Source organism: Acartia tonsa, chromosome 14, assembly GCF_053477335.1.
Source record: "Acartia tonsa isolate MP-2025a chromosome 14, ASM5347733v1, whole genome shotgun sequence".
NCBI lineage: Eukaryota > Metazoa > Arthropoda > Copepoda > Calanoida > Acartiidae > Acartia > Acartia tonsa.
In genome coordinates, this window is record NC_137273.1 from 30,075,918 (window position 1) to 30,088,713 (window position 12,796).

The 12,796-nt window shown below is 32.7% G+C and overlaps 1 protein-coding gene across 1 annotated transcript in view; it reads left to right on the plus strand.

The window, feature by feature from the left end:
* LOC145305404 (uncharacterized) overlaps window positions 1-12,796 on the plus strand; it is a 37,789-nt gene that overhangs the window by 12,221 nt on the left and 12,772 nt on the right. Inside the window, exons 6-11 of the mRNA XM_080147022.1 lie at window positions 1,026-1,072; window positions 1,514-1,583; window positions 5,454-5,516; window positions 6,155-6,210; window positions 7,297-7,358; window positions 9,750-9,809. Coding sequence (XP_080003148.1) covers window positions 1,026-1,072; window positions 1,514-1,583; window positions 5,454-5,516; window positions 6,155-6,210; window positions 7,297-7,358; window positions 9,750-9,809 — 358 coding nt within the window. The remainder of the gene's footprint in view (window positions 1-1,025; window positions 1,073-1,513; window positions 1,584-5,453; window positions 5,517-6,154; window positions 6,211-7,296; window positions 7,359-9,749; window positions 9,810-12,796) is intronic.

The window sequence follows — 12,796 nt, forward strand, 5'->3', positions numbered from 1 at the left end:
AAAATGTCCCACATCAATGAAGAAATTAAGTATAGATTATTACTTTCTGTCAATGGCAAGTGGGTTAAATTAAGCAATACTTTTAACTTATTAAAAAAAAACACCCTGTGGTTTTGAAAAAAATTGACGTTGCAAAACTTCTTAAATACAGAATACTGTTTAAGGACATGCTGACATTTCTAGGACTTGATTATAGAGAGGTTTGCTTATAATGTTGTACCTTATTGTAATAGGAATCAGTACTCCAAAAATCAGATCAATCGGATGATTATATCACATAAAAATTTTGTTGTTAAAAAAGTTAAAAATCAACATGTTTAAAATGGAAATATGGACATTCTGGTAAAGATTATAGAGTTGCTACGCTTTCTAAATCGTATCTTACTTCTACAAGAATCATCATGCAAAGTTTGAAATTGATAGGACAATTCTAACATGCCTTTTAATGAAAAAAGCTAACCGCAGGGACGGACGGATCGACCATAATTATAGAAAAGCTTCGCTTTTGAAAACAGGTGATAAAATCTATTTACTATGTACCAAGCAAAACTTTTTTTAAAAAAAGGTAGCATGCTACTTTGTTCGATATCGTTGGCATGCTAGCATGCTAGCATGCTACCTTTTGCTTGAAAGGACGATTTTCCAACGTTTATCGCCAAAAAATTAGGTGGTAATTCATTGCGAAGGGGATTGGAGGTAGCATGAGACTCGGTACATAAATTGCGCGAGCTCGATGGCGATTCCATGGCGAAATATCTTGCTGGGTAGCGTCACTGACAGATGGACAAAGAACTGTATAGAAAGAGAGATATAGGGGACAATTATTTTTAAATGATGCAGCCTACCAAAGTTCTTATGCTTGATAGGTCAAAGATTTCGGGGGGGGGGGGGGGATCTTTCAAAGTAACACTTTCCAAACAATACACCAATAATTTAATATTTACATAAGGTGTAATTTAATCAGCAGAAGTCATTATTAATTTTCCATTGTCCTATCTCGCTATTAAAATGAAATATACTTTTAGAATGAGGAAAAAGACAAATACATTGAAATACTTTCTGAAGAATTAAGGTTGGTACAGTGCATTAGTAGCTAAGCTACTCTATAATTCACTTTGTCCGTGTGTATGACTTTGGGGTAATGTTATTTTCTCGACTCCTATTTAAGATACAAAGCTGAAATATAAATTGAAGATGCGCATCTTGTCTATACATTGTTTTGTCTATCTGTATATTTAAAGTTATCTTGGCTTCTATTAAAGCTAAGGAGCTGAAACTTTTTATAATATATAAGCTGATAATTTACCCATGGCCCTTTGGTTAGCCCGTCCGTCTGTTAGAGTCACTTTAAATTTTAAATTTAAAAAAATGTGTTTAAGCTAATCCAAACTCTGCATAAGAAATACGTTTTTCCTTAAATATTTCATTCAGTATAAAGGGAAAGAGAAATGAAAAGCCAATTCCTGTGCCCACTTCACGCGTCTGACTTAACATCCATGTTTTCACACTATAGGTTGTGCCAAGACAGGGAAAAAGAGTTTATAGAACAGAGAGCTTGGGAAACTTTGCAGTCAGATAATCAGGTAGATAGATAGATAGATAGATAGATAGATAGATAGATAGATAGATAGATAGATAGATAGATAGATAGATAGATAGATAGATAGATAGATAGATAGATAGATAGATAGATAGATAGATATTTGAATAGATATAAATAGTTAGATAGATAGATAGTTGAATAGATATAGATAGGTAGATAGATAGATAGTTAAATATATATAGATCTATAAGTTGGTTAGTCAGATAGGTAGATAGATAGGTTCCACGACAAACGTAGGAGTCCCAAACGTAGGAGTGGAAAAACATCGGAGTGGACAAACGCAGGAGTGCCAAACGTCGGAGTGGGACAAACGCAGGAGTGGGACAAACGTCGTAGTGGACAAACGCAGGATTTTTGGGACAAACGTCGGAGTGGACAAACGCAGGAGTCCCAAATTTTTTTTTTTCAATTTGAATTTTTCTTTTATTTTTGATTTTTTTTTAATTTTGATTTTTTTTCCATTTTGAATTTTTTTTCAATTTTGAATTTTTTTTCAATTTAGATTTTTTTTTCAATTTTGAAATTTTTTGTACAACCCCCCCCCCCCCCCCCTCCCTCGGTCCCCTTATTTTTCTTAGTTAGGTTAGGTTAGGTTATAGGCCAGGGGGCCGAGCGCTGTGGCTAGGCAGGCAAGGGGGCCGAGCGCTGCGGCCATAACCATTATTTTTAGACAGGTGTGTAAAAAAATTTCAAAATTGTCATATTATTAAAATAGCGGACACTCCTGCGTTTTACTTAAGCAATGTCCACTCCTATGTTTGTCCACTCCGACGTTTTTCCCACTCCTATGTTTGTCCACTCCGACGTTTGGGACTCCTGCGTTTGGGACTCCTGCGTTTGGGACTCCTGCGTTTGTCCACTCCGACGTTTAGGACTCCTACGTTTGGGGTAGGACCGATAGATAGATAGTGGATTAGATATAGCTAATTAGATAGATAGCTATAAAGGTAAAGATAGATAAATAAATAATTATTATAGATGCATTATGTACTTAAAAGAGATTTTTTAAAGGAGGGTATTTTCATAGGGGCGATTCCTCTTGGGATGGTGGAAATTCCTTACCCCAAAATAATTAAAAACCTTTCATGTTTATATAAGGAGCTTCAATGTAAAGGAGAACAAAATCGGTTCAGCATTTAGCAAGATTCTTAAGTAGGTGCGAACAGACAGACATACATCGTGTTACTTTTATATTAGGATAAATCGAATGTTAGATAATAAGATGGATTACAAAATAGAGCTAAAAACACACAAATACAAAAATTACAAAAATCTTAAAAAGTCATTAGATAGCTAGATAGAGAATAATATTAGATGAAGCATTTATTTTATTCAAGGTTGCTTGCATATACATGATAGATAGATAGATAGATAGATAGATAGATAGATATTTTAAATTACCCCGTTCCTTCTGTTTGATCATAAATTTCTTTTTCAAATTTTATGTTGAAACAATTTTGTTAAATATTACCTAAAAAGTTTTAGCCAAACATCATAGACGTCCAAGGGGGGGGGGGGGGTAATGGGGCGATTACCCCCCCCCCCAATTTTTTTTTTTCATTTTACCCCCCCCCCAAATACGAATTACCCCCCCCTTAAAATTTTTTTTACCCCCCCCCCCAAAAAAAAATAGCTTGGACGTCTATGCCAAACATGATAAGTATCTGGGGATTTTTGTTTGTTTCTTAAGACATCTAAAACGGCTCTAAACATCTTCTGTGGGTTTATGAAGGGGTGTCAACATTACCCTTAAAATTTTACTCCAGTAGGACTATCCTCCCTTTTTTCCTCTTCTGAAGGTTTACAGTCCCCCCTAGAAAAACTCTTTTCACGCCATTGTTTTACAAGTTTATCTAAAGGTGAAAAAGACATTTTGGGAAGCACAATTACTTTATAATAAACCTCCTTATCCGTCGTTTTACCTCATACCATAGATGTTAAACAGAGGGAGTGGTATGAGGTTGTTTACCCCCCTACAAACTTTGAAACTCTCATTTTACCCCTCTCAAATCAGAAAAGTTATTAGATTAGCCCCGGCAAGCCTTTGAAACTCTCAATTTTCCCCTCTCAAAAAAGCTTGAACGTCCTGACGTTATATATCCATTTTGAAAAAAATATGCTAATAATTATTTTGATATATTTTATGAAGACACCTTTTTCTAAAATGTGCACACTCATATTAAAATGAAATAAAAAATAGGGGTGGGCAGACTAAGATTTAATCATTAAAGTTCGTGCAAAACCCTCATTTTTGTTGCATTAAAAGTTTATATAATAATGGTAGCAATGTTATAGGTTTATGTTGAAAATATGTCATGGAATAAAAGTGAACACATCAAGCTCCTGGAGGTGGGAGGGGGGGCTAACCCTGCATGGTCTATTTGTGCGGTTCCATAACCCTAAAGGGCTACACTGTACCCAATATGACCTAACCTAGCCTGAAAAAAACACTAACGAACAAAAACTACCCCACCTCCTAATTTTTAAATCATTTATAGTACCATATGGGGGGGGGGGTAATCTGTTCTTGACTAGGCACTTTTTCCGTTCTGTTTTACAAACCTAGGTCTACAACAATTGAAAATTTGCCTTTCTCGACACCCTGACTGAAAAATGCAGTTTTTTTGATAAATCTTTGAAAATATTTCAAAATCTTAATCAGCTGTATTCAAAATAGTTTTTTTTCCTTTTTCAATATTTAAAAATTCATTCATCTTATGGTTGGAGTCACGCACCAGACATAACAGCAGTTTGGAAACAAATAAAAAAAAAACAAGGATGACAAAATCTTAAAATAGTGGTACACAAAAAAATCATGAAATGGACACACGGACAAAGTGAGTTATAAAGCAGATATTCAGTTCTCATGTTAAAGAAAATAAAGAAAGTGAATATGCAAAACCTCAAAGAAAATAAGGTTTATGTCTTTTGAAGCATGATTATAAGACAGACAGACAAAAATTGTATAGACACATTGTCACAGGAATCTTCACTGAAAATTAAAGCTGTTGATCTTTAATAGCAGCCGAGAAACTCTCTTAGCATAACGAACTGTCTGACTAACTGACTAACGGTCTAAAAAAGTTAATCTAATAATACAAAGTAGCTTGATGTCTATCTGTCTGTCCCTTAAGATCTCGGTAACCACTGAACTGATCGGATTCTACTCTTTAGGGAATATCCCTACTGGTCCTGTGGTGGTTTTTGGCTATCCCCCAACCCCCCCCCAAAAAAAAACAAAAAAATCCTCTCAATTTTTTAAAATCAAATATAGTGGGAGCACCTCCAATTTTAAATTTTTTAATTACCTCATGGGGCAAAGCCCCTGGAGGCTAGCGGCGAAGCTGCTAGCTCTTTATAATAAACTAACAAGATGCGTGTCTGTCTGTACCAAATCTCGCTAACCGCTGAACCGATCGGGTTGTCCTTAACAGGGTTGCTTCTAATAGGTCCTGGGAAGGTTTATAACTATTTTGGGGGAGGTACCCCCCTCCCAAGAGAAATCACAAAAAAATCGAGAGAGAAAAAATTTCGCCTAGAGACTTCTACACAACATAATGATGTATCTTAGAGACTTGAGCGCCAAATAAATACCTAGGTATCGCAGAGACTTCAATAAAGAAAAAACATTTAAAGTGCCACTTAAAGTAGAGGCGTAGCCGCTAGTAATAGAGAAGTTAATAAAAAGGGAGATATTTAAATCTAATTTAATATGTATTCTATTGTCCTTTCCCGTCTTTGATCATAATTGAGACAAAATATATTAATTTTTAGCTTTTTATTTCAAAAGTTGTTGAATTGGCCATATTTCAGTATTTCTTGTATGTTGACCTTTTTCTATCCATTTTAGATAGAAGTCCTATCACAAAAATGCCAAGAAAAAGACCAGAAAATTGAAAATTTAAAGAAACAGGTATTCTATATATATTAGATGAAGTAACAGGTTGTTATCTGTATGTCCGCTAAGGTCTCTTGAATGGATAGTCTGAACATATCACATTCCATTTTTAGGGAAGTTTTATATTTGTCTAAGACAGGTTTAAGTCTATTGGGATAGGGAGTTACATCACCCTCCTTAGTAATATAATTAAGCAAAAAGAGTGCATTTTCAAAAATTGTTATAATAGTTGACGCTTAGCTTTAATTTTAGAATGGTGATTCCCCGGACGATTATACCTGAATTTAGCATTGCATTTAAAGTGTTTTTGAAGTTTATTTTAACAAATAATTAACAAATGTCCGACCGTATGTCTGACTGTGAGCTGCTGCTTAATACAAAAAAGTTCTAAATGTTGTCATAATTTATACTTAAAACCGATTAATATCCACTGGATTGGAACCGGTTGCCAACCTTACTGAAAAATCACGTATAGCATCGAATTACAGACAATTTTCCATGAATATCACACCAAATAACCATAAGATAAATATTAAATACCAGCTTTGTTAGCCCGGGCCTTCGGCCCTTTGGGGTTAAAAACACTGGAATGAATATTATTTTTTTAATATCCGCGGAAAGCTGTATATAATCCGATGCGAAAACTATTTTAGGTGCTAGTCGAGGTAGATGTAGTAAAATTGAAAGCCAAAATTGAACAATTATACAAGTAAGTGATTTTTTACATTTTTTTAGTTACACCATACTACTCTATAACTCGCCTTATCAGTCCGTCCATCATGAAGGAAAGCGGTGATTTACTCAGCTTCTGATAAAGATAGGCTATTTAAAGTTTAAAGGCTAAAAATTATTATGAAGATTCCACAGTCGGTTAGTTGGTTTTTTTGATGCTCATAGATAGCCAAAGATGTTTAAAATGGTTCCTACAGCTGCTATGTTAGATTCGTGACATGAATATTTAGAGTAGGGGGAAATGCCTTAGCTCAAAACAGGAGCAACTCACTACTATGCACAAATAAGACAACCTATACGTGTATTCAAAGAATATCCAAAGTTTCATACGAACAGATAAACGTCCGAAAAGACCCAACTCATAGAGTAACTGCGCTATTAATTATGAGTAATATTAATATTTAATTATATTTGTAATGTGTACTGTATGTAGACATTGACGACACCATTCAATCAATTATAGATTGACTAAATTTAAAATCATTATCCTTTTTTATTCACTATTAACCTCAGATTAACCCCCAAAAATAATGAATAACAAAACATTATTAACCACTAAACTATAAATAAGCTTGTGTCTCTTAAGGGCTCGAAAACAGCTTTTCCTATTGTATTTTTATTACATATTGTTTTTTCACTAGCGAGGTTAAGTTACGCTATAATTCACTTTGTCTGTCCTTCAGTCTGGCCGTCCGTAACGCCATTGGGGATTGTCATTCATTTGAATCGTCGGTCATGCTATAAAAGTGAAATACTTATTTTCTTTATAAAGGTTTTGGTATTGGCATATTTTCTCTTTTTTTTATTTTATTTTTTTGACAATGAATCATGTGCTCTATAACTCACTTTGTCCGCTTGTCTATCCAAGATTTTTTGTTCTTTGCTTATTATTAAATTTTTTAATGGGGATTAAAATTGAATTGTGGGAAATTGCTGAAAATTGAACTGTATATTGAAAAATCAATTATAATTGACCCACTTCATTTTTATTAGTGCTTCTACTCTAAAATAGGACCGTATGTTACACCGTCTGTCTTCAAACTACATCAACTACATTTTTCAGAAATGGTACTGTAGAAAACTACGAGAAAATCCAGGATATTTCTAGGCGGGCTAGGTCACCAGGTAATACATAGATGGATAATTAGTTAGATAGATAGTTGGATAGATTGTTATATAGATAGTTAGTTTGATATATAGATAGACTAGCGGCTTCGCCCCTAGCCTCTAGGGGCAATGCTTTAAGTATCTGTCTAAAAAAAACACAGGTAGTAGTGGTGGTGCAGCACCAATGTTTTATTGTAGATGCATCAGCAAAAAAAATGGCTGGGTGATTTTTTATGTTTTTTTGGGGGGGGTGTCCCACCCCCAAGAAAATAGCCTAAAACCACCAAAGGACAAGCAGGTATATTCCCTAAAGAGTAGAATCCGATCGGTTCAGTGGTTACCGAGATCTTAAGGGACAGGCAGCCTGACGGACGGTCAGACGGACAGACATTCTGCTTTGTATTATATGTAGATAGTTAGATAGAAGAACAATAATAAATCATACACATAGTTTGATTTCTGCTATATGACACGGCTGGTTTTTTATTAAATGAATAAGTTAGGGTACAATGTTTGGCACTTTCGATATAAGTAAATGATAATAACAAAGCCACAGAATAAGATAATACCTTCAGAAAAATCGATGAAAATAGTTTTCATACTAAATTTTGGTTTTTTATATTTTTTCTAAAATGTCATGACAGAAGATGCAAAATGTCGTCCTAGTTTTTTAAAAGGATTAATCTTCTCTGAAATCTAAATTATCAAAATATTTTTTTTGGTAAATGATTATACGATATATGTCAAACATTTTATCAGAAAGAAATATTTAAAATTGTGAAGTAGAAACCTGAATAATTTTTCTTGTGGAAATAGTTTTCTGCAAATGTTGATAAACATACGTCTGCTAGCATTAAGATGTTTGTACTGTCAATACACGTTGGGTTTTATTTAAAGAATTTCTTTAAAATGTTTTTTTTTGTACATTGTATACCAATAACGCAATATTTGCTATCAGAAAACCCCCGACTAAGACTCGCCTACGACCCGATCTTTTAGGATTGCTTTGTAATTTACATTTTTGAAAGTCTTACACATAGTATACACAGCAAATTATCTCTTTTTTAACTAACTTTCCGAATAATAATAAAGCATTTGAATTGACAAAGGCTATGCTAATATTTTTACCATTCAAGTTTATTTAATATTCTAATAAATAGCGCAACCCTCCAAGTTTATGACTACTTTTCATGAACATATGATCTAAAGAATAAGCTCTGACACAATGTCATATAAGGATATTATAATATTCATTAAAAAAATTGTTATTTTTGCATATATGTTACATTTTACAGTGTTTTGTGGCTCAAAAGAAAGACAATTAAAAATTATTTCATATTATATAGTTTAAATTACATAAGATAACCTAGAAATAGTAAAAAATCCCCTTTCTTTTTTTGTCGCAAAAGAGAATTCAACAAAGATTTTCATTAAAAAATACCTTAGTGTAAAAATTAAAAAGTTTAAACATGGTCACAAAAAGATTCAATTAGTTTATTAAATGTTTCATTTTCAGCAAATGACGATTAATCTCTATTACAAAGAATAAAGTGTAAAAAGATATTCTCGTTTTAATTTTAAGCAACTTAAAATGCATTTTAATAACTTTTAATGATTTATTTTTTAAAACATCATTTTATAAAATGTTATTGATTTTTAAAGTTATATATTAGAATGTTTTTAAATTTTGTTAACATTTTGTTTTAAATGTAGAAAATTGGTAATTCTAAACATTCAAAAAATGATTTTATTAAATTTTCATCACTTAAATTGCATGTTTGATGAAATTTTCAACTGATAATTCAAGAAAAATCGTTTAAGTTTTATTATATTTTACTTTGAAATGTTAAAAAAATATATTATTGTCAAAAATGTTGAAGTTATACTTTCCTCAAAAAAAGACCTAAAACATTAAAATTAACACGTGTAATGAGATTTTTTTTCTTTCAGGTTTAATTTTAAGTAATTATTGATATTTTTTGTAAAAAGGATTTTATATAAAAAGTTTTAAAACTCGAGTTATGTAGTGGTTCTAAAAAAGGTTGCGAATTTATGCAATTTTCTTGCAAAAAAAATTTTCTAGGATTTTAAAAATAGCAAAGGGTGTTATTAGACGTACTTACAGATACAATTGCTAAGTCATTTTGGCCAAACACTAAAATAAAGTTTTGACATCTGAGGGTCTAACCGTGATGAAGAAAAGAATAAAGCAACACCCATAAAAGCGTAAATCTAACTGTAGATCAAACCAACATGAAAACTTGTATAGGATCATAACTTAATAAGCAGAATACGGACGGACGAACTAACCCTGATTGTAGAAAAGCTTCACTTTAAAAGATGAATTAAAACTACTAGATTGATAAATAGATTGACGTAAAAATAAATATAAATAATTGTATTTTTTAGGTTTACCGAGTTTAGAAGAAGATTGGAAAAGTATAAGTAGTAATGGCACATCTTCAATAGGTAATCCTTTTAAAAAGTAATAGGTTGTCCGTCTGTTTGTGTGTTTGTTCTTATGTATAATCTTTACAGCTGATCTAATATGGTTCTCCTTTACAGTATTATTCTTATAGATCCAGGGAAGGTTTTTAACTATTTTCTATTTATTTAGAAAAAAATTAACCCAACCCACCTCTAATAATTCTTAACGAAGCTTTTCTGAAAGTAGAGTCAGTCTGTATGCCATTAATGGGTAGAACTTACTGTTAATTTAGGCATCTTAGAATTGTCATATACATTTCAAACATGGGGCGATAGTTCCGGTAACAGTTATGTAGAAATTGTAGATATACTAATCTGGTAAAGGTCCATTGCAAGTTTGTGGCTATTTTTTTAAGGGGGGGGGGGTGAGGGAGTCAGGATATTTTCTTCAACAACTATATAAGTCACCTGAGAAAAAGATGTTACAAATTTTGAGAAAATGGATTCATGTTGAGGGGGGAGGGGAGGGGGTACTCCACCCCCCTCCTTTATGCGAAGCCATAACCATTAAGCTATAAAAATTGGAAAGAATTTTAATGAATATAATAGATTTGAAATCTGCATAAAATTTTAAGGAATTTTTATAAAATTCGTTTTTTGTATAATTCTTTATCTATAAGCGCAAATACAAATTAAGTTAAATAATTTTGACATCTGTGATTGGTGGATTGAAAACAATCTGCGCCCTGATTGGAGAAGCTTAAGTGACGTACATCATTCAACCAATTAGAGCGCAGGTAGTTTCCAATCCACCTATCCTATTGGTTAAAAATTATTAACTTAAATTAGATTTGCGCTTTTAAATAATGAATTATATAAAAAAACGAATTCTATAAAAAAATCCTTAAAATTTTGTTTTTATGCAGATTTCAAATCTACTATATTCATTAAAATTCTTTCCAATTTTTATAGCTTAATAACCATAACCAAATAATAATGTTATAAAGTAGAGAAAAATGAATGTTTATAAATTAATGAGAAAAGTTTTTGATAGATGAACAGATATTATGAATGTATGTGATAATCCCATATCCACATATTAAAAACCATCTAATAAGGAGATAGGATAATTGTTATTAAATTATGTAATCCTACAATTCTTATTTAGATTCAAATTATTGGTTCAAAAGTTTTAACACTGTTACAATTTACAAAATAACTTTGATTTTACCTTTCACAGCACGTTTTTAAGCCAACAAATGGACATAATGTTGTAAAGATAGATAAACTATAATTATAAAGTAGCTGCGTTACTGAAAATTTATATTATTTTCTCGTATTTATTCGAATCCGGTGGATAAGAACCGGTTCTCATCCATACGAAAAAACTATGTCTAGCATCGTATTATATCCAGCTTTCTACGAATATAAAAATGTACACTTATAAGATTAAAACCCGTTTTTTTTAGCCGGTGCCTTCGGCACCCTAGGGCTAAAAAAACTGGTTTTAATCTTATAAGTGTACATTCTATATCCGCGGAAAGCAGTTTATAATACGATGAAAGAAATAACTATTATTGATTTATTGTCGAAATAGAAGATTTTGCTACTGCACTATATGATACATGTTACGAGTTTTACTTCATATATCATTTTACTGTAAACCATAAGTAGTGCATCTACTATCTATCTATCCTATCTATAATACAAAGTAGAACGATGTCTGTCTGTGTGTTTGTGTGTTTGTGTGTTTGTCTGTTTGTAGCGAAGGATCTCGCTAACCGCTGAACCGATCGGGTTCTCCTTAACAGGGTAGCTTCTCATAAGTCCCGGGAAGGTTTATAGCTATTTTTGGGGAGGGTACCACCACCCTATCAGGAGAAATCGCCCCTAGAAAAAAATTACCCCTCTCGAAAAAGAGACTCCAACGAAACATAAACCAATTATTTCTGTAATTAGATATTTTAAATAAAAAAAACATTCAAAGTGCCACTAGAGGCCTCTAGGGGCGTAGCCGCTAGTCTATAATACAAAGTAGAACGATGTCTGTCTGTTTGTTTGTCTGTGTGTCTGTTTGTAGCGAAGGATCTCGCTAACCGCTTAACCGATCGGGTTCTCCTTTACAGGGTAGCTTCTCATAGGTCCCGGGAATGTTTATAACTATTTTCTTGGAAGGTTGGACACTCCCAACCCCTCCAAAAAATTAAAAATACCCCCCCCCCCCAAATAAATTTATTCTTTTTAAAACTAAAATTAAAATTGGTTTGGAGCAAAGCCCCTAGATGCTAGGGCGAAGCCGCTAGTTAAATGAAATAGTAAGCTTTTTTATCTGTAGCGAAGGATCTCGCTAACCGATGAACAAATATGGTTCTACTTTACAGTGAAGCTTCTTCTAGGTCCAGGGAAGGTTTTAAAGAAGGTTTAAGTACCACTAGAGACTTCTAGTGGCGTAGCTGCTAGTCTATTTATAAATCAATGTATTTAATTTGAAATTTTGATAAATACATGTAGATTTCAACCCTTAAGAATTATCTATCTATCCATTAATCTATATCCATCTAACCATACTATCATACTATCTATCTATCTATAAATCTATTTAATTTAGAATCTGGACAAATAAATATAACTTACATAGTCATAGAGAAAAATATCTTCTATGCAATGTTTCTTAAAACAACAAAACTTGTTCAACTAGAGGCCTCTAGCGGCACTTTAAAATGTTTCCAGTGCAATTGAAGGCCTCTAGCAGCATATTTTTGATTAAAAAAATTTCTATGACTGCGTTTTTTTTTGGGGGGGGGGCAATTTTTTAAAGAGGGTGTTGCCCCCCCCTCTCGAAAAATAATAAATACCAGGACCTATGAGAAGCTACATTGTTAAGGAGAACCATTTCGGTCCAGCGGTTAGCGAGATTATTTTGTTCAGACACATACAACACAGATCCTGTTACTTTTATAAAAGGAGAGTCATTAAGATTTATTTCATGTTTTGTTTAAAGCACAGTCAATAAGTTCAGCTGTCTTAAT